General features: G+C 38.6%; 1 protein-coding gene across 1 annotated transcript; it reads left to right on the top strand.

Moving 5' to 3' along the window:
• Positions 1-60: 60 nt before the first annotated feature.
• SGTB (small glutamine rich tetratricopeptide repeat co-chaperone beta) lies at positions 61-23,972 on the top strand. Its single transcript, XM_057405500.1, has 11 exons — positions 61-129; positions 1,295-1,421; positions 6,827-6,930; positions 7,700-7,769; positions 14,679-14,778; positions 16,972-17,076; positions 19,824-19,962; positions 20,050-20,112; positions 22,113-22,150; positions 22,380-22,463; positions 23,710-23,972. Exons 2-11 carry the CDS (start codon positions 1,322-1,324, stop codon positions 23,819-23,821), a joined length of 915 nt encoding a protein of 304 aa, XP_057261483.1. The 5' UTR covers positions 61-129; positions 1,295-1,321; the 3' UTR covers positions 23,822-23,972.
• Positions 23,973-25,796: the final 1,824 nt, after the last annotated feature.

Consider the following 25,796-nt stretch of genomic DNA (forward strand, 5'->3'; position numbering starts at 1 on the left):
CCCTTCCCGCCGCTGCCGAGGGACCGCAGGCACCTCCACTCTCCGCTGCCTTCTTCGAGCCCTCGTGCCCCTTGTCTCTCCCACCCGGTGGCGGTGCGGACAGGGACGGCGCTTTTCGCGTTTCGCTCGGTAAGGGCAATGCCCTCTGTGGTGGGCACAGCTCTGTGGGGTTGGGGAGGCTGCGCGCCGCCTGCCCCCGGAGCTCCTCATCGCCGGAGCCCGGGGGTGGCGGGGCGGATCGGGCCCGAGGCGGCGAGAGATATAGGACCACTATGCCCGTGGTGCCGGGGTGGGCGTAGGTGGGGTGGCTTCTACTGTGGAGTAGACCAGTCCTCCAGGCCTGAGCGAGCGGCTCTGGGCCTGCGGTGGGACGAGGAGGTGGGCGGAGAGCGTGTGGAGGGGATGGGGGTCACGGCCGCGCAGCGGGACCCTGTGCCGACCTCCGGTGGGGCGTGGCGGTGTACGGGGACCCCGAATACAGTGGCGCCGCCGCTGTGCACCCCGACAGCGTTCTCCGGCGAGGAGCCTCCTTCCCCCGGTACTCGGCGGCGGCTGCGCGGCGTGGGTCGGTTGGCACAGCGGGGGCGGTAGAGAGCAAATAATGTAGCGAGGGTTGGCCTTGGTCTTGCTGTTCATTTAGCGCTCGGTTTTAACCGGCTTCCCCAGCGACAGGGTAAAGATAGGACTTGTGATTCGAAATGGTTTAAGGAAAAATAACTTGGAAAGTCGGAACTAAAATTGTCCTCAGAGTTACGTAAGTCCCAGCTGATGGTGCATGTAAATGAGGCTGAGCCAGCCCTGTCACTGATCACAAGTGTGCACCGACGTTGCAGTGTTCCAGTTTTTGTCCAAAGTGAGTGTAACCCATTCAACAGCACCATGTCAGAGAATAGAATACCTTCTATTAAAGTGTTTTTCTGTTTCTCGACGTATTTATGAATGTGATTTTGATTTTGGCACGTGCTCCAGCTTCCAAGTAGGTATGTCTCAGAATAAAACCCAAATGGAAAAAAAAATGTAAAAAATTAAGATGCTAAATTATTTTAGCCTCAGTGAACTCTTGCGCAGGAATAGATCTATGGAAATCTGTGCTCTTTTGCTGATAGTTAGGCTTGACGATTGTAGGAGTTCTCCCTGATCTGTACAGTTTCACCACTTGTTTCAAGGCATCAGTTTATCGGGCTTTCTGGTGGAGGATAAGTTTTGATGTATTATGTGTACTTTTTACGTCAGTGGGATGCTGGAATGCTCCAGAAATTCATTTTCTGAAATGAGAGATCTTGTTTTTTTTAAGACATAGGAGGAACTCGCCAATTTCAAAATGTCATCAGTCAAACGCCTTGTCTATGCCGTCATCCATTTCCTGAGAGAGCAGAGTCAGATGGATACTTTCACTCCAGATGAACAAGAAAGCTTGGAAGGTAAGTGACAAAGGTGCTAACACTATATATATGTGTGTGTGTATATATATATATATATATATATATATAACATCAATCCATGTGTTAAATTGCTCAATGTGCCTTATTGTGGAAAGTAACTGGAGGGGCTTAACTGAAACTACTACCGAATATTCTCTGTGAATAAGATCATGATCTTCATGTTTCTGAGATTATTATTTTAATATATCTCTCATTTTAAAAATGTTCTGAAGTTACACAATGCATGCTACCTTAATTTTGAACAGCAGACACTTTGAATCACATCAAGTTAAGCAGTGCTGTAATGCAAACTATGGTAATGGTTTGTGTATATGTCCCACAGATTTTTGCCTGCTGATTCTTTTTACTTTAATATTTGGTTTCTTCCTGCATTTTATGTCAGATAGTAACTGTGCTGGCCACAGAGGAAGTAAAATAATTTCCATATATTTGGCTTGGTATCTAGGAAGATTTGTGTTTCATACTTGCAAGACTTCAGTGTAATTTATGAGGGAAGGTTAGTAGATCCTAAGAATATGGAAAATCACATAAATGCTTTGCATTTCCTTTTCACTTGAGAACACAGTAGTGAGTGTTTTCAGTATAGCATAGCTTTTGTTATACATCCAAGTAAACATAGGTACAGAAAGATGGACTTAATTGTGTATTCCTGTCGTGACAGTTATTCATTAAGTCTTTGTAACTTCATAGTATCTGTCTTTATCCTTCATACTGCTCTTACTCCTTTTCTGTAAGTCTTGTAGACTTCATGACAGGTGGTGTTACAACATGGAATTAAGCAAGAGAAGAACAGAAAGTCTTCATTCTCCAATGAGCTTTTCATAGCATCTATTTAAAAGACCTCGGCACTATTTCAGTCAGTCTTCGGTTGTGTCACTCCACCAGAGGAGGAATTTGGGTATAAGAGGGGGAAGTCTAGGAGCAGCAGTGCAGTAAACACAAGCAGTTGATCACTGAGTTGGATAAAATATGAGGTGTGGAGAGTAGATTTCCCTGAGGTGCAAAGTGAGTCCTGCCTCTCAGAGGCATAAACATAAAAAGATAAACCTGGATTGTGCTTCCTTCCAGTGTCTATTCATTTTACAGTAGTTGTTCATTAGTATAAGCAAGTAAAACATTTATATCACGGTATTCAAAGGATACTCTCAAAAGAATAAAAGCCAGAAGATTTGGTTTTGCGTCAGAATTCGGAGCATTTGTAGACTTGAAAAAAGTGGTAATCATCCGTGAATTTAACCTGTATCAGATTATGTTCAGCTGATGAAAGAAGGCAGTGATTTTGGAAGTCATGTAATAAGAGATGCAGAGAATTCATTTTGTTTTTATAATAAAACTGGTAAACATTGGGTTATGACTGAAAACTTAACCTGATAACATCTTAGAGCAGCCTTAGCCGAAGTCTATATGAAGAAATCAATTTTAAGATCCTGTTTTCTGAGAAAAAAAAATATTGTAAAACCTCAGTTGTGCTCAAATGCTGATATAAAACTTACCATTTTAATACAGATATCAAATCCTAATTTTAGAGCTATACCCTGCCAAAAGCATGGTACCATATGCTATGTGTTAGAGGATAGAAGGCGGGCATTCTGAATAATTGACTCAGTTGTGCAAAATATCTCTAGTGCCTGTAGAGTAGCAGTAGCCCAAGTCCCACTCATTGTTTATGTTAGGTGAAGATGTCAAAAAAAATGGATGTTTTTCATTGTTACCTATGTACCTACTAGGTATCTGTGAAAAGATGAAATACTGTATGATTTTAGTGTCTGTGCAGGAAGAAATTTAAGCAGTTCCCATTCACCAGAAAACAACAAAAAGACCTAGTAGCATCACAAATAAAATTGACTACCAAAGTAACAGCATAGCATGTATTCAAGCTCCATTTGTATTGACAACCTGCATTCTGCATGCTTGAATTACATAGCAGTGTCAATGACAGTTTAAATTTCCTCTAGGAATGTTATGCTTGCATGAAGAATACTAACGCCTTATCTTGAGAAAGTAATTAGACCAGAGAAACATAACATCCCTTACAACCTAAGATCTAGAGCAGTGATACAGATCTCTACTAGTTAGCGCTTGGCTCTGTTGTATGAAGTAGAAGCTTCACTTCTTCCAACTTGTATTTTATACAGGGTGCTTAAATGGCAGTTATCTCTTTCCTGTTTACAGGTTGTTTTGTTGTTGCGGGGGGGGGGGGGGGGGGTGTTTTGGTTTGTATATTTTTTTTTTTACTTGGCTATAGCAACTATTTCTGTGAGATTGAAAGAAATTCTCTACAATGTGCACATGGATGTGTTTTTGGGTGTTTTTTGATTACTTCTAAGATCCATGTATTGCAGTGAATGTGTTTCCAGAATAGTTTAATGCACCCCTTAAGGAGAGGAATGGATGTAATACTTGAGATGGGGAAGATATGTGTAAGATGAAGCAAGATGATACTGAGTACTAAAGGGGCCTCAGCAGCCCAATTAATACCGAGTGTTCAGTGAAAAACAGCCTGCATGTCTGCTGCGATGCCTTGCTGTTGCTTGCAACTTGTGCTTTGACAGCAAAAAATCCTTGGTGGTATATGGCACTGGTGATTCTAAGCTAGGCTCTGGCGTAGCCCAGGTGCTTCTGCTGTCAGGCAGTGGGTATTTGTGTGAGCCCCAGCTGTTTAGCGGGGAGCTGGGTCTCTGTACAGGCCTGCAAGGTGGTCAGTACAACCTTCAGCAACTGCCTAGGCCTCTGAAAGCAGGCGTTTGACTTCAGGCACTGGAAAAATCTTGGATTAATAGCTCACATGGTGCAGCAAGTCTTTTCCAACTTACTGATGATACCGAGCTTGCAGCAGTTGACAGTGCCTCACTTTGATAATGGGATAATGGAAGGCTGGCAGTCCAGTCTCTCAAGATACTTTCCTGACAAAGCCAGTCTTTGCTCTTTTGACTTTACTGGGTCAGGTTTTTGTATCACAGTAAAACAGGGTAGTTACTGATCTTTCACAGCTTAATATCTTATGATTTGGAAGTTTCTGGTTTGTCTGTGTTTATTTTTACACAGGTTTCTATTGTTGGCTTACATGTTAACCAGTGGTTATTTTAACCTATGGGTTTGTCTTCTAAGAGCTTCTAATTTTGTTATGCCTATGATAGATAGGCTTTAGGGATTATAAATTCCATTTTTCAGTTAAAGGAGAAATGTGGGAGTTCACTGTAGCAACTGATTATTTCATGGAAATGCTTAGTAGTAATAATACTAAGGATTAAGTTGTTTAAGCATGATTTGCACTGCTGCACTTTGCAGAAATCTCCTGTATGATAGAGAGTTGGTGTCACAGACTTAATGCCTTGGGAAAGATAAAGGTTTTGTTTTAAATTTATGCAAAACTAGGAGAGGTGAGGCATTCAGGAAAGGGAATGCCTTCAAGTAAAAACAAGTTTGAGGGGAAAATTGGTAAATATACTATGGCAAGTGGCTTCTTCTTAAGCCATGTAAAAAAACAAATAAATAGTAATTCCACTGATTTTTATGATATGCCTAGTAGTAAGTACAATTAGTATATAATACTGAATTCAGTATAACCAGTGCTTACTTTTTGACAGTTAAGTTTTTCTACATAGCAGGAGACAAAGGAGATTAATACAAGTCCTTCAGCACTCTTGCTGGGTAATTTAGAACCCAGAAAATTAATAAATTTTTAGCATTTAACATTTATTTGTAGGAGTAAGTTGTATGCATATTTAGCAATGTATTCAATTGTTACATGTTATCAACATTAATTTTGTATCATACTTTACTGCTTCTGAATAATTTATGTTGTAGGTTATCAGATATTTTTAGAAAATTACATCTTCCAGGTTTTACTTTTTATTTTACAGGTCTGCCTGTAAAATTTTTCCCCTTTCTTCCAGCTGTGCCATAGAAAATAGGCTCCTCAAACTGGCTTTACTGTAGTTAACTTTCAGTAGTTTTATTTTTCTAATTTTGGGTTACTGTTCAGATTCATTAAAATACAAATACAGTTCAAACTGTATTTATTATATTAACATCAGACTAAAATTCAGTTTAAATTCTGAGATTCACTCTTTACTGATACTTCATTTGAATTCACCTACTCCTTATATATAGTTTGAGTTTAAAACCTCATTTTTCTTTTCAAGCTAGGGTTTGGAAAGAGTCTTCTTTTTCCCTCCTCACTTTTCAATCTAAAACATTTAGATGTTATGCCTTAATAAAAGCATTGTACTAGATTCTCAAGATGATAGGGAAATAATGATATAATTCAAGATACTATAATCGCAGAATACACACACACAAATAATTTTATATAGTAATTGGCACTGATCTTTTATCTAAAAATACGTAAGCACATTTAAAACTTCAACTAGGTATTTAGCTCTGCTTTTTTTAAGGTTGATTACTGTAAGTGTATTTGCTTTATTGCAGGTTTGGGAAGGCCATTTAATCCTTAAATAGCAGAATATATGAAGGGATACTGCAGATATATTTTTAAATAGGATAATAGCTTGTGTTTAATGAAGCATTTTGTTAATAAACAGTGTCTTCAAATAAACATATTTTTTTCTAAAAAAGCCAAGACTAATAAATATTTTGCAGTAAATATTAGTAAATATAAGCCTTTTTTCCCCAACTATTATGCCATGCAAATATATGGCAATTGTGGTGTTTTGAGGTGGAGTATATGACACGTGCATACTTATATTATGAATTGTGGTGCTTTCGTTAAATCCCTATGGTTTGTTTGTTGTTTTTTTTTAATAGTCATTAAATGATTGAAAGAATTTAAATAGAAGAAATGAAATAAAAATAAATTGAAATAAATTAAAATTTCAAGAAAAATGAAATAAAAGAATTCTGGTTAAAGAATAGCGGCCAAACTATGTATAGATTTTTTATTGCGTATACTATTTTTCTGCAAGCCAGTTTTAGGGGGATCAAGTAGCTTCTCTTCGTTTTATGAGAAGTTTCAAAGAGCTACCTTTATTAGCTGAATAAGGAAGTGAATCACCTCAAGAAGCCTGGAGAGGGACTTTTTATGAGGACATGTAGTGATATGACAAGGGGGAATGGGTTTGAAGAGGGTAGATTTACATTAGATGTTAGATAAAAATTCTCATTGTGAGGGTGGTGAGGCCCTGGCACAGGTTGCCTACAGAGGTTGTGGTTGCCCCATCTCTGGCAGTTTTCAAGGTCAGGTTGGATGGGGCCAGGGACAACCTGGTCTAGTAGAATATGCTCAAGTCAGGGGGCTGGAAACATATGATCCTTATGGTTCCTCCCAACCCAAACCATTTTATGATTTATAAATGAATTAGTGAAATTACACTTCTCTTGAGAAACTGATTTTTTTTTTTTTTTTTTTTTTTTTCTCTTATAAGTTGCAATTCAGTGTTTGGAGACTGTGTTTAAGATTAACCTGGAAGATACTCATCTTGCACCTCCACAGCATTTGATAGAAATTTTCACAAATTCTTTTCATAAGGTAAGAATTTTGTTAGATTCTAGAGTTACTCTCCCAATAGGTGCTAAGATTTCATATTGTATACACAACCTTGATGTGCTGTATAGGTCAAAATGACGTGTAAACTTAAGGAATACGTGAAAAAGTGAAATTTCTGTGAAAGTTACCAGAATGACAATCTTTTGGGGCAGTGAGAGGAGTTGATTTCAGCTGGACAATCCATGCAGAAAATTCTAAACCGTGGATGTCTCATTCTCAGTTGAAGGATTTTACCTTTCAGTTAAGCATTTTGCAGTTCCCAGAGATAAATGTCTGCAAGGTGCTTGAGGTCATTTGCAGTTTGCTAATGCTTCTGCTCCCTTCTGAAAATAGTTTAGTTGCTCAGTTTTAAAAACATCCCCGTGAACACTAACCTTAAAATGGGAACTTCAAAAATGTTTACTAATAATATGTGTGATCTAAGAACCCCAGTACAGGCAACACAGGAGCCACTAGGTTAGCAAGTAGGAGAGTCAGAAGTAAAAAAAATCACCGTAGAGACATACCACCTTTCTTTCCCTTGATGTCCTTTAAAGTGTGTGGTGAGCCGTAAAGGGATTTTAGGAGCAGAAAGCAAGCTGTGTTTCTCTTGTAAGGATGTTTTGGTGATGTTTCATTCTTTCATGCTTCCTGTTCGCTACAGAAAATATGGTTGGTTGTTTATACAGTGCTGCCCAGGATGAAGGCAATTTTTAAGATAAAATCAAGGCAGATATTTTAATTAAAGAAATCTTGGTTTGTTTGCATACAGAATGACATGCTGTGTCTCTCGGATTCTTTACCAGAGGATGTTGAAAAGGCTGATCAGCTGAAGGATGAAGGTTTGTAATAAACATAGGAATAAACGTTTTATTCTTTTAATAAGACTTTTGGGTCATCATGGTTAGTTATAGTGTAGCAGCTGGGCTGTACAAAGCCTTAAGCTTATAGTATCTGGTGATTGTTATGTTGTAAGAATGTTAAGTGAACTGCTCCACCTGGGGTTTAAGAAAATACAGTCTATTCTCTCCCTTGCTCATGAGGTTACGTAAAAGCTAAGGGACAGAATATAAAATCTTGGGCAATATTTCTGAATAGTAGACCCTCTAAAGAATGTGCAGTTATTTTTTGGTGTGTTATAGATTTTTCTGCTTGTCCATGAAATTGCTACACAAGTTTCTATTATGTATTGAAAAGGCTATGCGATATCAAAGGTTATGTGCTAGCTGAATTTGAAAGCATAGGTAGAAAGCTGACCCAGCTGAAGCTAGTCGAAAAATTCTTACTAGGGTTAGTATTTCACATATGTGAAATAATTTGTGTGCTCTGTAAAAACTGCAGAAAAGCCAGTTGTTTATTTTCCCTTTTGATAAATGTTATTGCTGTTATGTAAGGAAAAGCAGCTGTAGCATAGAAGTCTTCACTAATGCTACCCAAGAAGGAATCAATTTTATTTGTCTCAAAGAAGTGGAGGATGGGTAGAAGGCATGTAGCACTAATAACAGATGTGTATTGTTATCAGGTGGATGGATGCTTTATAAATCACATTTTTTTGATGTGTTGTGTTTTCAGATATATGAATTTTCTAGGAAAAATAACTAAGTTTCTAATTGCAAAGCAGATTTAATCCTCTCAAAAATTTCAGGATACTGATGTGGAAAAAGTTCTGGTGTTTTTGACAATAAGTTCCATGTCTGTCTTGACTTAAAACTGGCCATCTGTAGTCATGAATGCAGTTCATTACTGGCTCTGAAAGTAAGTTTTCCTAATTGGTGAAGTTATTCATTAGCTCTTGAATTCTAAGGGTAAGTGATTAAACAAGGTTAGGTCAGAAGTGAAGATTAATTAGTAAGTTGTAACATACACCTGCTGTACATGCTGGCTTTTCATTTTGCTGTGTGTTACTGCCAGCTCATGGGATTGAAGAGTACCTGTAGCACTCAATATGGTTATTGGGCTGTACTGATAGTCAGCACTTTCCAGGTGTGGGTATTATAGCAATACGGGGTTTAAATCTTTGACTTCTGTCTTATCTGTCAGCTCACATGGGTTTGTGGAAGACTGAGGAAATTAAATTAATGCGTACTACATATTACTCTTTGTATGGTGTTACTAAAGCAATTTCATGTCTCTACTGAAAAAAACTGAAAGGGTCTCTACTTCGACAAAGGGCCATTTAAAGTGTCAGCTATCAGGGGCGTTACTAAGCAGTTTGGAACTGCGTGAAATGCCTTTGGTTAATTTCCCATAATAAAAGTAAAACTTCCTGCCCTGCTGCTCTATCGTGTTAATACTCCTAATTTTATCATGTTAATAAATGGTTAGAACAGTGGTGCCATAGTCAGGGGTTTGGTATCTAGAACATAGGACTCAGCTTAGGAGGCCAGGTCTACTGGGGGCTGGTGGGGCTGGTTTAAGGGGAAGAGCTGTTTTCATAGGAGGCTTGCCAGGCTGGTCAAGAAAGCTTTAAACTAGGTGTGTTGAGGGAGGAATCATTTCATCCGAACACACCCATCAGTCACCAGCACCTATAATAAATGCTTGGAGCAATGTAGAGATATTCCAGCCGCTCCAGCCAATGAGCCGATTTCATTTGAAGTTCAGATCAGATGCCTCTATACAAACGTCCGTAGCATGGGGAACAAGAGGAATTAGAGATGTGTGCAGGTCTATGGGGATATGATATAATAGGCATCACAGAAACATGGTGGGATGGCTCCTACGACTGGAGTGTTGGAATGGGAGGTTACAGGTTCTTTAGAAATGACAGGGGAGGGGGAGTTGCTATTTATGTTAGGGATAGGTTGGAGAGTATGGAACTCCGTCTGGGGACAGGTGAGCAGTCAACAGGGTTCATGGATCAGGATCAAAGGGAGAACAGCGATGGAGGACATTACTATGGGGATCTGTTACAGACCGCCTGATCAAGGAGAACCTGTGGATGAAGCACTCTATAGACAGCTAGGAACAGCCTTACGTTCGCAGGCCCTTGTTCTCATGGGGGACTTCAACCACCCTGGTATCTGTTGGAGGGATGGTACACCCCCGCACAAGCAATCCAGGAGGTTCCTCAATTGTGTGGAAGACAACTTCCTTCTGCAAGTAATAGAGGAGCTGACAAGGAGAGGTGCCATGCTTGACCTTGTGCTCACCAACAGGGAGGGGCTGGTTGGAAATGTGATGCTCCAGGGCAGCCTTGGATGCAGCGATCATGGGATGGTCGAGTTTGAGATCCTCAGGACAGTGAGAAGAGCGTGCAGCAAGCTCACTGCCCTGGACTTCAAGAGAGCAGACTTTGGCCTCTTCAGGAACCTGCTTAGTAAGGTTCCATGGGATAAAGCCCTAGAGGGCAGGGGGGCCCAAGACTCTTGGTTGAAATTCAAGGATCACCTGCTACAGGCTCAGGAGTGTTGCATCCCAACTAGAAGGAAGTGCAGCAGGAGGGCCAGGAGACTTCCTTGGATGGATAAGGAGCTGCTGAGGAAACTTAAGAGGGACAAAAGGTGAAAGCAAGGACAGGCGGCCTGGGAAGAATACAGGGATGCTGTCCGGGAAGCTAGGGACCAGGTCAGGAAAGCTGAGGCCCAGTTAGAATTAAACTTGGTAGGGATGTGAAAGATAACAGGAAGGGATTCTATAGGTACACTGCGAATAAAAGACTGGGGACAACGTCGGCCCCCTCTGGAAGCTATCAGGAGAACTGGCTACCCTGGATTTGGAGAAGGCTGAGGTTCTGAATGACTTTTTTGCCTCAGCCTTCACTGGCAAATGCTCTGGTCATACCACCCAAGTCTTGGAAAGCAGACGCAGGGACTGTGAGAATGAAGACCTTAGGCCCACTGTAGGAGATGATCTGGTTTGAGACCATCTTAAGAACCTAAATGTGCACAAGTCCATGGAACCTGATAAAATCCATCTGTGGGTCCTGAAGGAGCTGGAGAATTAAGTTGCTAAGCTACTGTCCATCATATTTGAAAAATCATGGCAGTCAGGTGAAGTTCCCAATGACTGGGAAAAGGGAAATATAACCCCCATTTTCAAGAAGGTGAAAATGGATGAACCACGGAACTACAGACCAGTCAGTCTCACCTCTGTGCCTGGCAAAATCTTGGAGCACATTCTCCTGGAAGGCATGCTAAGGCACATGAAAAACAACAAGGTGCTTGGTGACAGCCAGCATGGCTTCACTAAGGGGAAATCCTGCCTGACCAATTTGGTGGCTCTCTATGATGGGGCTATGGAGCTGATGGACAGGGGTAGAGCAGTTGATATCATCTACCTGGACTTGTGCAAAGCGTTCGACACTGTCCCACACAACATCCTTGTCTCTAAATTGGAGAGGCATCAATTTGATGGATGGACCACTCGGTGGATAAAGAACTGGCTGGATGGCCACACACAGAGAGTTGTGGTCAATGGCTCAATGCCCAACTGGAGACCAGTAACGAGCGGTGTCCCTCAGGGATCGGTGTTGGGACCGGTCTTGTTCAACATCTTTGTCGCTGACGTGGACAGTGGGATTGAGTGCGCCCTCAGCAAGTTTGCCGATGACACCAAGCTGTGTGGTTCAGCTGATACACTGGAGGGAAGGAATGCCATCCAGAGGGACCTTGACACGCTTGTGAGGTGGGCTGATGCCAACCTCATGAAGTTTAACCATGCCAAGTGCAAGGTCCTACACCTGGGTCAGAGCAATCCCAGGCACAGCTACAGGTTTGGCAGAGAAGAGATTCAGAGCAGCCCTGAGGAGAAGGACTTGGGAGTGTTGGTTGATGAGAAAATGAACATGAGCCGGCAGTGTGCGCTTTCAGCCCAGAAAGCCAACCGTATCCTGGGCTGCATCAAAAGGAGCATGACCAGCAGGTGGAAGGAGGTGATCCTGCCCCTCTACTCTCCTCTCGTGAGACCTCACCTGGAGTATTGTGTGCAGTTCTGGTGTCCTCAACATAAAAAGGACATGGAACTGTTGGAACAAGTCCAGAGGAGGGTCACGAGGATGATCAGGGGAATGGAGCACCTCCTGTATGAAGACAGGCTGAGGAAGTTGGGGCTGTTGAGCCTGGAGAAGAGAAGGCTGCGTGGAGACCTCATAGCAGCCTTCCAGTATCTGAAGGAGGCCTGTAAGGATGCTGGGGAGGGACTTTTCATTAAGGACTGTAGTGACAGGACAAGGGATAACGGGTTAAAACTTAAACAGGGGAAGTTTAGATTGGAAATAAGAAGTTTTTTACTGTGAGGGTGGTGAGGCACTGAAATGGGTTGCCTAAGGAAGTTCTGAATGCTCCATCCCTGGCGGTGTTCAAGGCCAGTTTGGACAGAGCCTTGCTTGAGATGGTTTAGTGTGAGTTGTCCCTGCCCATGGCAGGGGGGTTGGAACTAGGTGATTTTAAGGTCCTTTCCAACCCAACTATTCTATGATTTTCACACGTGTCATCACTCACCACTATCATGCTTTTCAGTTATGAGTATTCTCTGCCCTGAGTTAGGGAGGTAAATTAGATAACTTGAGAAGGTCCATTTCATAGAATCATAGAATAGTTAGGGTTGGAAAGGACCTTAAGATCATCTATTTGACCCCTATCTTCTATAATACTTTAATTCTGTAACTGTTATTTATTTCTGTTTGTATGTCCTTACAAATGGAATAGCTTTCCTCACCTTTGTGTCGACCAGACTGATTATTCTCTGCTCTCAGTAGAAACTGGCTAATAAATGGCAAATCAGAATCAGATACCTGAGTTTTCTTCCTTGGTTATTATAAAACTAGGAAGTACTCTACCCTCTAGGCTAGTAAATAATTTACTTGTCTACCCTTGTATATCACTTGACACTTTGCCTTAATATAAGCTATGTAAGAGCATGGATTATGTGCAGGTTTTGGTGCTGTAACAGTGGCTTGATTGTTAAAAGATCTGGGTTGTTACCACAGGATAAATTATAACAATAGGTAGTATTTTTGTTACAGAAGATACACAGTGAAAAGTATAACCATTTGTGGGGTTTTTTGTCTTAAGAATTTTTGTGTGGCATTGAAATAAAGTATTAGAGTTGCTTTTCCTTTTGTCCTGAATTGCTTAATCTCAGCAGAAATAGTAGGTCTAGCTATTTATCTGTTTTCTTAGTTAATTTTAAGCTGGAGAGAGAGCAAGAAAGGTGCCTGCTGATACTAGCTCCAACTTACCCTGCACCCCAGGTTATCTTTAGTTCAGAGCAGTGTCAGAAATTCCCACTTTGATAGTCATTGATGGCAGTTTTGTTTCAGAGTAATGTTAACTGCTGCAATTTCATTGAGTGCAGCTAACTTGCAAGTCTTTAGTTTGACAACAGAATTTAATACACAGACTCTTACCTTAGATCAAAGGAAAGACGTGCAGATGGTGGGCCTCTAGAACTGAGGCAGATACAGTTAGGTATTTGTGTATATTCAAAGTATACTTGTATGTTTTGACAGCATAAATGTAACTATATTTTTAGTTTGCCTTCTCACTGGTAGGGATTGCTCACTATAATTACAGTCTAGAACAGCATTATTAGGAAGAAGTGATTTTTGTACTATCTTGATGATAGTTACATAAATCTGATTTTGTTTATTAAGCTCTCCATATTCACAAATAAATGCAAGTATAGTTGTTTTCAATTAGTACAGGCACCGGACTGCTTGCTGCACAGTCTTTTGCTTTCTATCAGTCAAGCTCTTGCAATGACTGAACTTTTCCAGCCTTTGCTTACGCAGTTATCTGTGTCTGTAGTAACCTGTGGACCTATTTCTTCTCTTGCTTATTTTGTGAGAGATTTGGAATATTTTGCCAAAATACAAGAAAGTCTTCGGAAGTGCATCATTTTCCTGACAAATTCTTGACATTTCTGGGAAACCAAGGCTTCTATAGGACCTAGCAGGCCAAAGATCCATAGCTGCAGGACCAGGGACAACCTTAAACTTAGGCACTTTGAACTAGGACTTTTTATCTACTACTTTGTCATCAGGAAAGAAAGAAACTACCAGGTCTGGACTGTGCTGAGGAGGAAAGAATGTGTAAAATATCTATCTTTTGTTTTGAAAGACCTTACTCCAGATTTTTTTTTTACATAGGAAAGTAATATTTTAATTTTTTTTTCCACTGGCCTTAAAAAATATGAAATATGAACTTCATTATAGAGTAGAAATTCTGAGCTTTGGTAGTGATAAATGTTACCTCTGAGTCATTTAGATTTCATGTGCTATGCCTACTTTTCATTATCTTGATGAGTAAATTATGTGGCATCGGAATTTTTAGTGCACAGTGTTTAGTTTTGCTTTTGTTTCATTGTCCATGTTAGATGGATAGTTACAAGCAAGTTGTTGGGACATGAGAAAATGAGATCAGAAAGGAGTTAACATGTAGCCTGTTGGATTATGAGGCTTGCAAAGATAGTTAAGACTGATGAATCTGTATTAGAGTGGAACTGCAATTACAATTATGCTTCTCAACAGTAATCTTTGCTTAACAGCAGAAACTAGCTGGAAAGTATAAAATAGTAAAATAAGAAGGGAAAGGATAATGTGGGGGACTACAATGCACATAATAAACTTTACAGACATAGTAGCTGGTTTTGTTTGTATTATTCCATGCCAATTCTACTTAAAAGAATATATTTCAAAAACCTGGAGTCATAACTTCCTTATATGGGTGCTATAACGTGACTGCTCTATTTCTTTCATACATAGCATGGTATCTTGTAACTGCTTAAAAGCTTTTTATAATTTATTTCAGGTAATAATCATATGAAAGAAGAAAATTATGGTGCTGCAGTCGATTGTTATACTAGGGCTATAGAACTGGATCCAAAAAATGCAGTCTATTATTGCAACAGGTAAAAAAAAAAACAAAAAACCACTCTTTTCATTCCTTAACTTCATTAACATTATTTTAAAGATAAATTGTGAAGCAGATCAAAACAATGTGAAGGTAGAATACCCCACTATTCAGAAAGTTATCATGTTAATTCTATGAAAGATCTAAAGCAAAAGTGAGCTCATTCAGCATGTCAGTTGAAGGTGTAATATGGGCTTTAAAATTACTTGTAACACTTGATATTAGGTTTTTGTGAGTTAGGCTGTCTGTATTAATCATAACATAGGCTGTGGTATGCAGTCTGTTGAGAGTAATAAAAATCTTATTTGCTGGTGTTGTGTTGACTCAGATGCCATCACTATCTCACCATCGCTAAGTCAATACCATGACACCCCCTTGGAAAAAAATTATCAATGTGGGTACTATTTTGAAGATTTCAAGCATTGTATAAACAACACTCACCAGTTTTATGCATGACCTGCTCAAGAAATATCAAGGTTGTAGTTTCATTGTATAATCTGTTCTTCACCATAGTGAAGACATAGTGACGTGGGAGCAGATGAAGTCTGGAGGTGCAGTAGCACAAGTACGCTCTTTCAGTATACTGCCCAGAAGACCAGCATAAGAGCAAAGGCAGCATAGCCTATGAGCCCTACTGGAACTAGCCTGTCTCTAGAGCCAGTCTGCTGTACAGCCTTCAGTGCCTCTCTTACCAGAACAATGTGTTAACTTGAGTCCTGTCAGTCTGGCCTTGTGGCACTGTATGCAGAGGATTTTCCTGGTTTTGGAGTTGTGCTTTCATTACTCCAGTGTTTAGTGTCTGATAAATGCAAGTGAAAGATTCAGTGTTTCATGGCAAGCATAAAAAGAAAGGAAATTAGTAGTTTACTAGTATTTTACATCTTTAAGATGCGGTTCAAAGTGTTTATCATCTATTTTGCTTGAGAAAACTGATCACATACGTGATTTTAGGTATAAAATGGAAATAGAAGACCAGATTCAAAAGCCTTCCAAAATCACTGTAAGTTTCCTCAAAATGGGCTTAAGCACCAAATCTGTAATTGACAAGAGAAAAAATACTTCACTGTGTGTTACATCATCACGTAGCATATCTGTGAGCACAAAAATAAATCCTGATGTCAGTAACTACAGTAATGTATGAAGTTACTTAAAAGAAGATGGGCAATTGCTTGGAGTTTTGTGGGTGATAACAGTTATTTGAATAAATATAGGCCTTTTTTTTACCTTTCTTAAGCTAGTTTGGGAGCAATGGAGACATAATGCCTTCAATAGTATTGTTTTTTATGCACAGCAGTAAGAAAAAGAGCTGAGATGCCCTCCAATTTTAAACTAGATGTATAAATTTTTTGTAAACATGGAAAAAACATTTTCTGCTCAAAGATGAGAAACTAAGCATTGTCCCCAGCTTTTATCCACTGGCATCTGTGGAGTTGGACAACTGTTAAGTAGCCTAAATATTTAAAATATAAAAGTAGCCTTATTCAGAAGAGATTTTAATCAAAGTAAAAAATGAAATTTGGAGGTTATTACAGGAGAAAGGATTGAGTATAGTGATGATTGTAGCATCTGGCATTCCTAATAAACAAGACAAATGCTTTATGAAATGGAAATAACTGTCATTTATACTCAAGGAAGAACAAATAATGTTTTGAGACCTTTCAAACTGGGGAAGTTTTGCTTACTAATCTGTTCCACTGTCCTTTTTTTTTTTCTTTTTTTTTTTTTGCTAAATAATTGAGCAAGAAAAAAATCGTAACATTCTTCAGAATGACAGCTTTCTTGCTGGAAAACTCCAATTGTGTAAAATACTTCTGCTTGAGCAATAATTTTATGTAAAATACTACTTGAGAGTTTCACTTCTAATAGGTTTTATGATGATTATGTGCATAGTCATATGCTGGATCTAAACCAGCTCCTTATAACTATTTACCCTTTGTGTCCTCAGAGTTGAGTGTGTGTTCTCTAAAGCCCTAGTCTGGTAATGAACTTAAGCACATACTTAATTTGGAACATCTGCTTGTCCCCCTTAGTTGAGGAAAGCTGAGGCATTACCTAAACAGTGACTGAAAAGTCAGTAAGATTAAAGAAGTTGAAAGTTGGTCCTTGACGTGTCAATATCCAAGCTTGGGGTTTTTTAACTTTATTGCTTTTTTGACAAAGCTCTCTCCTTTCCCTCTCATCTTTCTCTTAGGGCTGCTGCTCAAAGTAAGCTCAACAACTACACTGAAGCAATAAAAGATTGTGAGAGTGCCATAGCAATAGATCCAAAGTACAGCAAAGCATATGGCAGAATGGGGTAAGCTAATACAAATCTGAGAAAACACTGAAGACCCAAGTGTAAATCATGTTCTGAAATAGTGGAGCTGGGTTGTTCTGCTTAGCTGACATACTTGTTCTGAAATTGCAGCAATTTTCTGAAGATGACCATATCAAGCTGCCAGCTTTAAGTTTTATGTATGTGGTTGGTATCAGCATTTTCATATCAGATTTTATCAGTTTGCAATTCTTTTTTCTTTCAATTTATCAATTTTGTGAATTTAGTTTACAAAGTCATGATGTGGTTTTGCACCTCCTCCCTAGTTATGAGTAATCAAAATTCTGCAGTTGGAATTGTGAATCTATTAATGATACTGCTGAGAAAACAGAATCCTGAAACTGGCTGAATAGACGCTTAATTTTTCTGTTCAGTAGCTCTTTGAAAGCCAGTATTTTAGCAAGGCTAAGCTATGCCCCTCTGGTAGTTTTTCCTCAGTCATGTCTGAGAGATTAACAGTATAGCCTCTTTAGGTGGCGGGTGTGATTAAGTGCTACCTGAAAAAAATACAGGAATCTTCTGAATGAGATATCTATTTGAGTGAAGGGCCATTCTTTCAAGATGTGTAGCTTTGCATTTTCAATAATAAGACATGCTGTGGGTATAGGCAGAATGCTGCGTGAGGCTTTTGAGGTTATATCTATGCTAGTAAATTTAAAAATGCTTGAGATTGTTCATTGGGTCAGCTGGCACAAAATGGCCTGTGTCCATGTTATTTAAGTCTAGGTTGCAATATGGAGTGGCCTCATCCAAACTATCTATTGCTAAATTGCATTGGCCTGTGTTAAATTCTGAACTGTGCTCCCAAATTGTCTGGGATAATGCTTATTGGCCTGGCACAAACCATGCCAGGGTGCATTTATTTAAGGTCAAAGATGATGGAGTTCTGTCACTTGAAACCTTTCCACAACACAGTTTATTTTACTAACACAAAGGTAGCCTGTCTGGCTTTTGAAATGATTAATTCATTTTGAAATTTTAGGGACTGTTGAATTGGTTTTGTCCTATTTAACTCTTAAGGACAGCCTGAGATCCCCCAGTTTCAGTGAGATGGAGGGAAGCTACAATTGATTTAATTGGGAATTGGAGGATATTTTAGAGTTAGGGGTATAAAACCATTGTGCCTTTTGATAAACAACATTAAGTGGGATCATTCTTAGGCAATCAGCAACTTTTTTTTTTTCTTCTTTTCTCTTTTATTGTCTGGTTGTTTTGATAGAGGGTGTATTTTGAGCTACAAGCCATTCCTTGTATCTGCCAGTAGATGGATAAAATAATACATCTGGCATAATCTTAATAAGGAAACAGTGCTCATTTAGTAGTAACTGAAAAAAACACATGCAGAAACCACCTCACCTCCTTATGAGAAAGCTATGTTTTCTGACTGCATTATGCAAACATGTTAGTTTTTCTCAGAATTTGGCAGCAACTCTGTCACAGAAAGATGCAGGACTGCCACAGAAATACGCAGACACAGGAGCCATGTAGGCAGTTAAAGTGCATTGCCAGCATGACCCTAAGGGGGCACATGTCTGGGTAGGAATTGTGAGCAAAGAAACTGTTGCCTGCTGGTTCTGGCTTGAACTGTGTTCCAAGAAGCAGAGTTTTGCATACTTTCCCTGTAAAAAAGCCCCACAGTTGCATCACAGAAATACTGGATTGCATTTTTTGTCTGGTCAGATACTTTTGGCAAGTAAATGGGCCAAAAGGGAGAATGGTTTTTATGGGACTAACTGTGTTAAGGGAGTATCTGTGTTAAGAGAGAAAACATTAATATTGCATGAGTTCATCCACGAGCGTTACTGGAAGCTCCTGGAGATTCATGCTGTTAGTGAGTTCATCGTCACTGAGTGTGATGGCTGTGACTGTGTCTAACACACTAAGCTCTCTGGCCTGAGATAAAAAACAAAGGTCCATTAGTAGGCATTAACACAGGCTTACCAATCAACACAGTCTGTGCAGCTCAGCACATATCAAAGAGGGACTGGAGTACTGAATAGCTGAAGGTGGGTTACACAGATCTTCCACAAAATGTGGAAAAGATCAGTTTAGTTTTGTCGTAAGTATAAACTGAAAATAAAAAAGTCATAATAGAAACTGCAACCAGATGGACTTCTGGAACAGCTCAAAGATAATGTTTTAAATGTAGTACCTAATCGAATTTGAAAACACTGTTTCAAGAGTGGTAGATCTGTGCTGTGCTCTCCTGAGCTGCCGGAGATGATTCTTTTTCAAAACATTAAGCAGACTTCTCCAATAAAAGGGTTTCTTACAGCATCTTACAAATGTTATTACTGTTCTCTGTAGCCCCTTTTCAAGCTGTTGAAGTAGAAGATCTGAAAGGAGAACCTTGAACTCATCCCAAGACAAAAATCTACTATGCTGAAACTTGTGGTTTTGTTGTTTGGTTTCTTGAAGCTGCAAAACTCATATTAAGAATATCTTTGCCTTACTTATCCATTTATCACTGAATCACTTGATGATGCCAAGGAGTTTTTAAACTTGCACATATATGGAACAGACAATACGAGTTCCTAAGAGATAATCCCTACTGCAAAAACAAGTGCTTGTTACACTAAGCAGTAGTGGCACAATAGCAAAACTTGCTTTACTTTAGAGCTCAAGCTAAAATTTAGTTGTGAGATACTGTTTTACATAGAACAGAAAATGTATCATTATCTTTTGATGGTCATTTATGTTCTACCCAGGATTTCTTTATTTCATATTAGGTTGGCTCTGACCTCAGTGAATAAATATGAAGAAGCAGTTACCAGTTATCAAAAAGCACTGGATCTTGATCCAGAGAATGACTCTTACAAATCAAATTTGAAAATAGCAGAACAGAAACTAAGAGACATGTCCAGTCCTGTAAGTTAGCTCTGTATCTATTTATTTACAATAGTTTAAGGGGGATTTTGTAGGTAAACTTACCTTCAGTTGCAATTTGTTTTTTAGACTGGAACTGGACTGAGTTTTGACATGGCAAGCTTGATAAACAATCCTGCATTCATTAGTATGGTGAGTATATTTCAAGCTTCATATTGTTTTTAAAAAGTTTTAAGAACAGCTCCAACAACACAAGCAATTCTAATGCTTATTATAATGGCAGTGGTTTCATTATACTGCATTTAAACTTTCTAAGTAATTCTACGCTCAAAACAAGAAGTGAAGCATAAATCTCCTATAACAGGAGATATAACTGTCTTATTTACAGTTGATTCTATCATGCTTATGAACAACTGTGTGCATAGATTAGCTATGCTGTTTTTATAGATGGCATGATAGTAAAACACTTGTCAACAACATGGTGAAAATTTCTTTGCTATTCTCCATATAGGAGTTAACAAGTACATAGATATCCCCTCTTAAGTGAATAGCAGCTGATTCAGATTCAAGACTGAAGTAATTCTGCCTGGGGAGAAATACCCAAGAGACCTTTCTTTCTGGGATAAATTCTTTCAGTTTATCTCTGAAAATTAAGTGTGCAAAACTTCATATGATGTGCAGACAAGAAATATAAACAACCTGTAGTACATTCCTTTACTTCCACTACAGTGTACATAGTACATTGGCAAATTGTGGTTTTGTCCCCAGGTAGGTACTGCCCTTCTGGTAGTTCTCTTAGGACAGGACATGTCAACCAGTGCTTCTGTATGGAAGTGCACTGCATGCAAGAGGGAGATACATCTAGTCTGATACAATGGTCCAACTAATATTGATGGTAGGCAAGGAAGAAGTGAGTTCTCCAGTGACATTAGTGGTTAAATAGAACTGTAATTCTGTGTACCACTTCAAAAACTACTTGAGCTACTAAGACAGTCTGCATCTGTTTATAGAGTCAAAGATGTACTCTTCAATATGGAGAAACTTGGGGAAACTATGGGGAAAAGATTTTTTTACATCATTTCCAGAAGATGCCTGGTCAAGTGAAGAGAACACAGGGCATTCTCCGAGGAATGAATGAATTATTTTTGTGTGATGTAGTTTTTTGGTTTTAAGGAAAAAAAATAACTCGCTGTCTGACTGACAAAGTTACTTCTGCCTTACCTTCTTGGGTCCCCTAACCTGGATCAGGCTGTTGCTGATAGAAGAAGGAAAAAAATAAAAATCATGTATTACCCATAGAATTGACCAGTATTTGGCATTTTATATCCAACTAAACTCAAGAATAACAGTTGATTTAATATTGATATAGATTACATGTCTAGAGATACGGATCAACAAAATAAATATTGCATATATTTGGGGTTTGTAGTATGTTTAATAAGAGAGTGAATAAGCAGACACTGCATTGTGCCTGTAGGTCTTGTATTCATACAAACACTGATTTCTGGATGAACTAGATTATTAACTTTGAAACATCACCTGGTTTATCCCATAGTATCTGTCCATATATACCCTTACACTGTGGTAAACGCAATATAATTTTTTGAGGTATCTTACGAATGAGAAATTTAAATAACCTTATGCTTACTACAGGTATCTTAGAAGATATGTCACCACAAAACCATGCTATGAAAAAACTTCACACTCTGGTTTATTCTGCGGTATTTTGTGCCTGTAATCTTAACAATTTGTGCCCAGTAGTAATAGTCACTGCAAAACTGGTTTATCCAGGCTAAGAATTAACAAAATACTGAAATACGATACAGACCTTTCTCAAAAAAACAACAGCAAACTTTTGTCCTTGAAATTATATTTTTTTTTCATTTTGTGGTACAGGCTTTTTATATTATTTTATGTCTGAATCTGTAACAACTATTTTTTTTTAATATAATTTAACAAATTGTCTCAGCTTTCTGTCCTTGAAATACTTTTATGTATTTTATGTATTCATCATCCTGTGATGATTTTTTTGCTAGGGACTGTACATCTCTTGTGTATATAAACATAGCTGAATTGTATAATAGAACACAGAATACAGCATGTTTCCTGGGTTTTTTTTATTCCCTTATTTTCCTCAGTGATACCTAAGTAGCAAATGTGTCATAATTTCAGCTATGTGTTGTCTGTTCTAGGCAGCAAGCTTAATGCAGAATCCTCAAGTTCAACAACTGTAAGTACTAAACAGAGTACCATTAAAACAGAGGTATTTAGGGGTTTGAATTAATAAGAGAAAAGGTGGATAAAAATTAATTTTATTTTTGCTCACTGTAAATAAACTACTGCAGTTTCCTCCTCTTGCAGCTTATTTCCTACAAGCAATTAAAACAAGAACGGTGATTTATTGTTTACTGTGAAGGTCCCTGCATACCCTAATGCCAATGCTGTGCTAACTGTTCCAGGATGTCAGGGATGATGTCCAACGCCATTGGTGGCCCTGCTGCAGGTGTTGGTGGCCTGTCAGATTTGTCCAGCCTGATCCATGCGTAAGTAAGAACTGCATAGTTTTTAGCTGTTACATTTGTAGAAGCATTATTGTGTAACATCTGTTTAAAAGGGATAGTGTCAAGCCAGTTATACTGTGGCCTGTCGTATGTCTGATTATTACTAAAACTGAGAACTTAAAAGGTTTAATTTCCACTATCTTTTTTTGTTTGCTTTGTATGTTTCCATTAGTTGGAATGACTGAACTGTGTGCTCAGTTTCATTTTCTAGTTCTCCTACACTGTTTAGTTTCTAGATGCCACTTACTAAAAGTGCTCCCTTAAATCTCTAAGTACTTCTACAAGTGCTTTTAAATTGGGTTGATAAATCTACTACCTGATGACCCAAACACTAGTTTGAAAAGCTACAGATTTACTTTGTATAGGTTGCAACAAGTGCTGCACTTGCATCCCTCTGTTTAGACTAGGAAGGCTTCAGAAAACTCGGTATGAGTAGCTTTTACAAAAAACAGGGCCCAAGGCTTTTATATTGTAACAATAATCCATCTGGAAGAGCCTGCACAAAAATTCCATTTTCATATAGGAAAGACCTTGTAAAGTGCATACAGTTTTACTTTATTCTAGCCTATTTCGAAGTATTTTTAAGTTTTGCCACTTCAGGACAAAAATGCAGAAGTTAGAGAGAAGCCATGACAAGCTCTTCATGAAGTCACATATTTTACTTGCCTTTTCTAGTAAACCTGTGTTATGCTTATATTTTACATAAAATTAATGTCACCTATTAATTTAACTCTCAAGCTAGAGCAGTTACAGAGACGCATCTGTCATTACTTCAGTCACACAGGACATTAAAGGTGTAACTGTATGCTTGCTTTCAACTAACGGAGTCCTGCTCACGAGTACGCATTGGCAGCCACACGCTGCATTTTTGGGAAAACTAATACAAGGCTGTGCTTCACTACAAGAGCAGTTATCTTAAACAACCTCACAAAAAGAAGGGAGCAAATCACTGGAGCAGATTGATTGCTAAATTTTAGTTTTTACTTTCTCCTCCATTACATCAAATAGCAGCAATAGTCTGAAAGAATGAAGATCTGATGATAATCCTGTTTGCAGAAGACTTTTACTAGATATAAAGTCAATACCTTGATTAAGACTATACAGCAAGTTACCTTCAGTCTTAATTGTCATATAATATACCTTTCAGTTATATTGGGATGACCAGTTTTCTTGAAAATGCTGCTTGTCATTTTTTTCACTTGATTTTCCTTAAAACTGTTCAACACAGGGGGCAGCAGTTTGCACAACAGATACAGCAGCAGAATCCAGAGCTCATAGAGCAACTGAGAAATCACGTCCGGAGCAGATCTTTCAGTGGCAGCACTGAAGAGCATTCCTGACTTAAAGGAGGCATGTGAATTGGAATGGTATATAGCCCCAAAATGCGTACCATAGTTAGTAGAAAAAGCACCGTTGTAACTCTTGTGCTTGAATAGAAGACAGAAAATTCTTTGTGCGTATTTGCAAACAAGAATAAATCTGTTAAACAGATCTGTTGCACATAACTTGGAACATACCATTCATGTATAGTTAACTCCTGCAAATTAATACACTAATAGGTGGTTTATTAAAATCCCTAAGTACAAGTAATTTTCAGTATGTGCATTAGATTGATCTCCAGGGCTATTGAGTGAGGAGTTTTGTAGTGGGCTGATCTCGCATAATAGCATAATTCTAAAATCCTACTGTAAAAGGCATGTTATTCTTATGTAAAAATCATTATGGCTCTACTCCTGTTAAATACGGAAATAGTAGGCCCATCTGATACGCCCTTTTATAATGAGCATAAATCAGTGTTGGAGTATAGAGTACACTTAAAACTAATGCTTGAAAAGTCTGTTTCTTTAAGCCTGTGGAGGGGCTGTCACTAGTAACATGAAATATTTTTCAACTTCACTGGGCGGGAGGGCGGAAGATGGTTGCATACGAACGAGTACCACAGATTGTTGAGAAGACACAAGTCCTGAGCAAGATAATACACAGAAACCAATATGGAACTTGGTTTGGGAAAGGAAATAGTATTAAGAAGTTCTAGGCTTTTTTACTGCCATATATACCTTCAGATCATGATGGCAGCCCTGGAGGTCAGCATTATGGCACTATTTTCTTACACATGGCAGACTGTATTACATTCTATATGTATGCAGTATTTAACATAAGCTTAAAATTCGTAACTAATAAGCTAAAACTGTTCCTGTGACTGTACAAATAACTAATACTGAAAATTTATAAAAAATAATTTGCCTTAGAAAGGATTATCTTTCTATTCTTGTGTGGTAAGTTGCTGGCCTAAACAATAATTTTTTTTTTTTTTTTTTTTTTAAGTTTCTATGTTAAAGTGATGGTTATATGGCCATAGTAGAGATTTTTCCACTCTATAGCATTTTGGTTCCTACCCTGGCTTTTCTTGCTCAGTTAATCTTACTCTTGCAGAGACAACTGCTTTTCTGTATTTTTATTATGTTAACTCTTTTATGCTGCTTACTGTTTAAACAGCTTGCTGGTACAGTGTAGGTTTTTTTTTACTCCAGGGAGGTTCTCAATGCTCACATTTTCCTCTCTGAATATCAAAACTAATTTGAGGAGCCTGCTTTGATTTCTAAGACAGGGTGATATCTGCTGGCCAGATAGACTGGAGAAGGTATGTGGAGGGTTAACATTAGACTCTCAAATAGAGAAATACACAGGAACTTCTGGACCTCAGACTTTGTATCAGATTCATCTTGCGGTCAAAAAAGAGCACCTCAAGTAGGAATAAATGCAGAATTTGGAGTCATGCTTGACTTGAGGAAATTATAGTTGTGCATCTACTTTATGAGTCTTCCCCATGTTAAAACAGGAAGAGGGGGGGAAATGCAGCTGGATCCAAGGAGAAATTAAAAGAATTGGAGAAAACAAAAGAATAGGAAATCTATATTGCCATCTGTTGAATTAAGAGGTAAAGCTCAATACAACAATTAAAACAACTTTAACACATTGCATACTTTATTCAATAGAACTTGCCTATACACAGCATTAAAATGCTGCTTCTTTAAATTCTCTAAGTTTCCATACTTGCCTTTTTGAGGCTGTAGAGATACTTAACCTTTGTCTTAAAAATACATTTCCAAGTAACAGCTTCTGAATTAACATCTGATGACAATCTCTAACAGCATCTTTTTTTCAGAGGTTGTTCAGATCCTGAATTCAAGAAAACTGCTACCTAAGTTCTGTTACGTTAATAGGACAGGATACCATTTACAAGAGCGAGCCATGGAAGCTGTAAGTGGGCTACAACTACTGTACAAACATTGCTTGGAGTGGCATGTTGTGTCA

This window comes from Pezoporus wallicus, unplaced genomic scaffold (genome assembly GCF_028554395.1).
Source record: "Pezoporus wallicus isolate ANWC-B61680 ecotype Strahan unplaced genomic scaffold, APGP_CSIRO_Pwel_v1 scaffold_2696, whole genome shotgun sequence".
Classification (NCBI taxonomy): Eukaryota; Metazoa; Chordata; class Aves; order Psittaciformes; family Psittacidae; genus Pezoporus; species Pezoporus wallicus.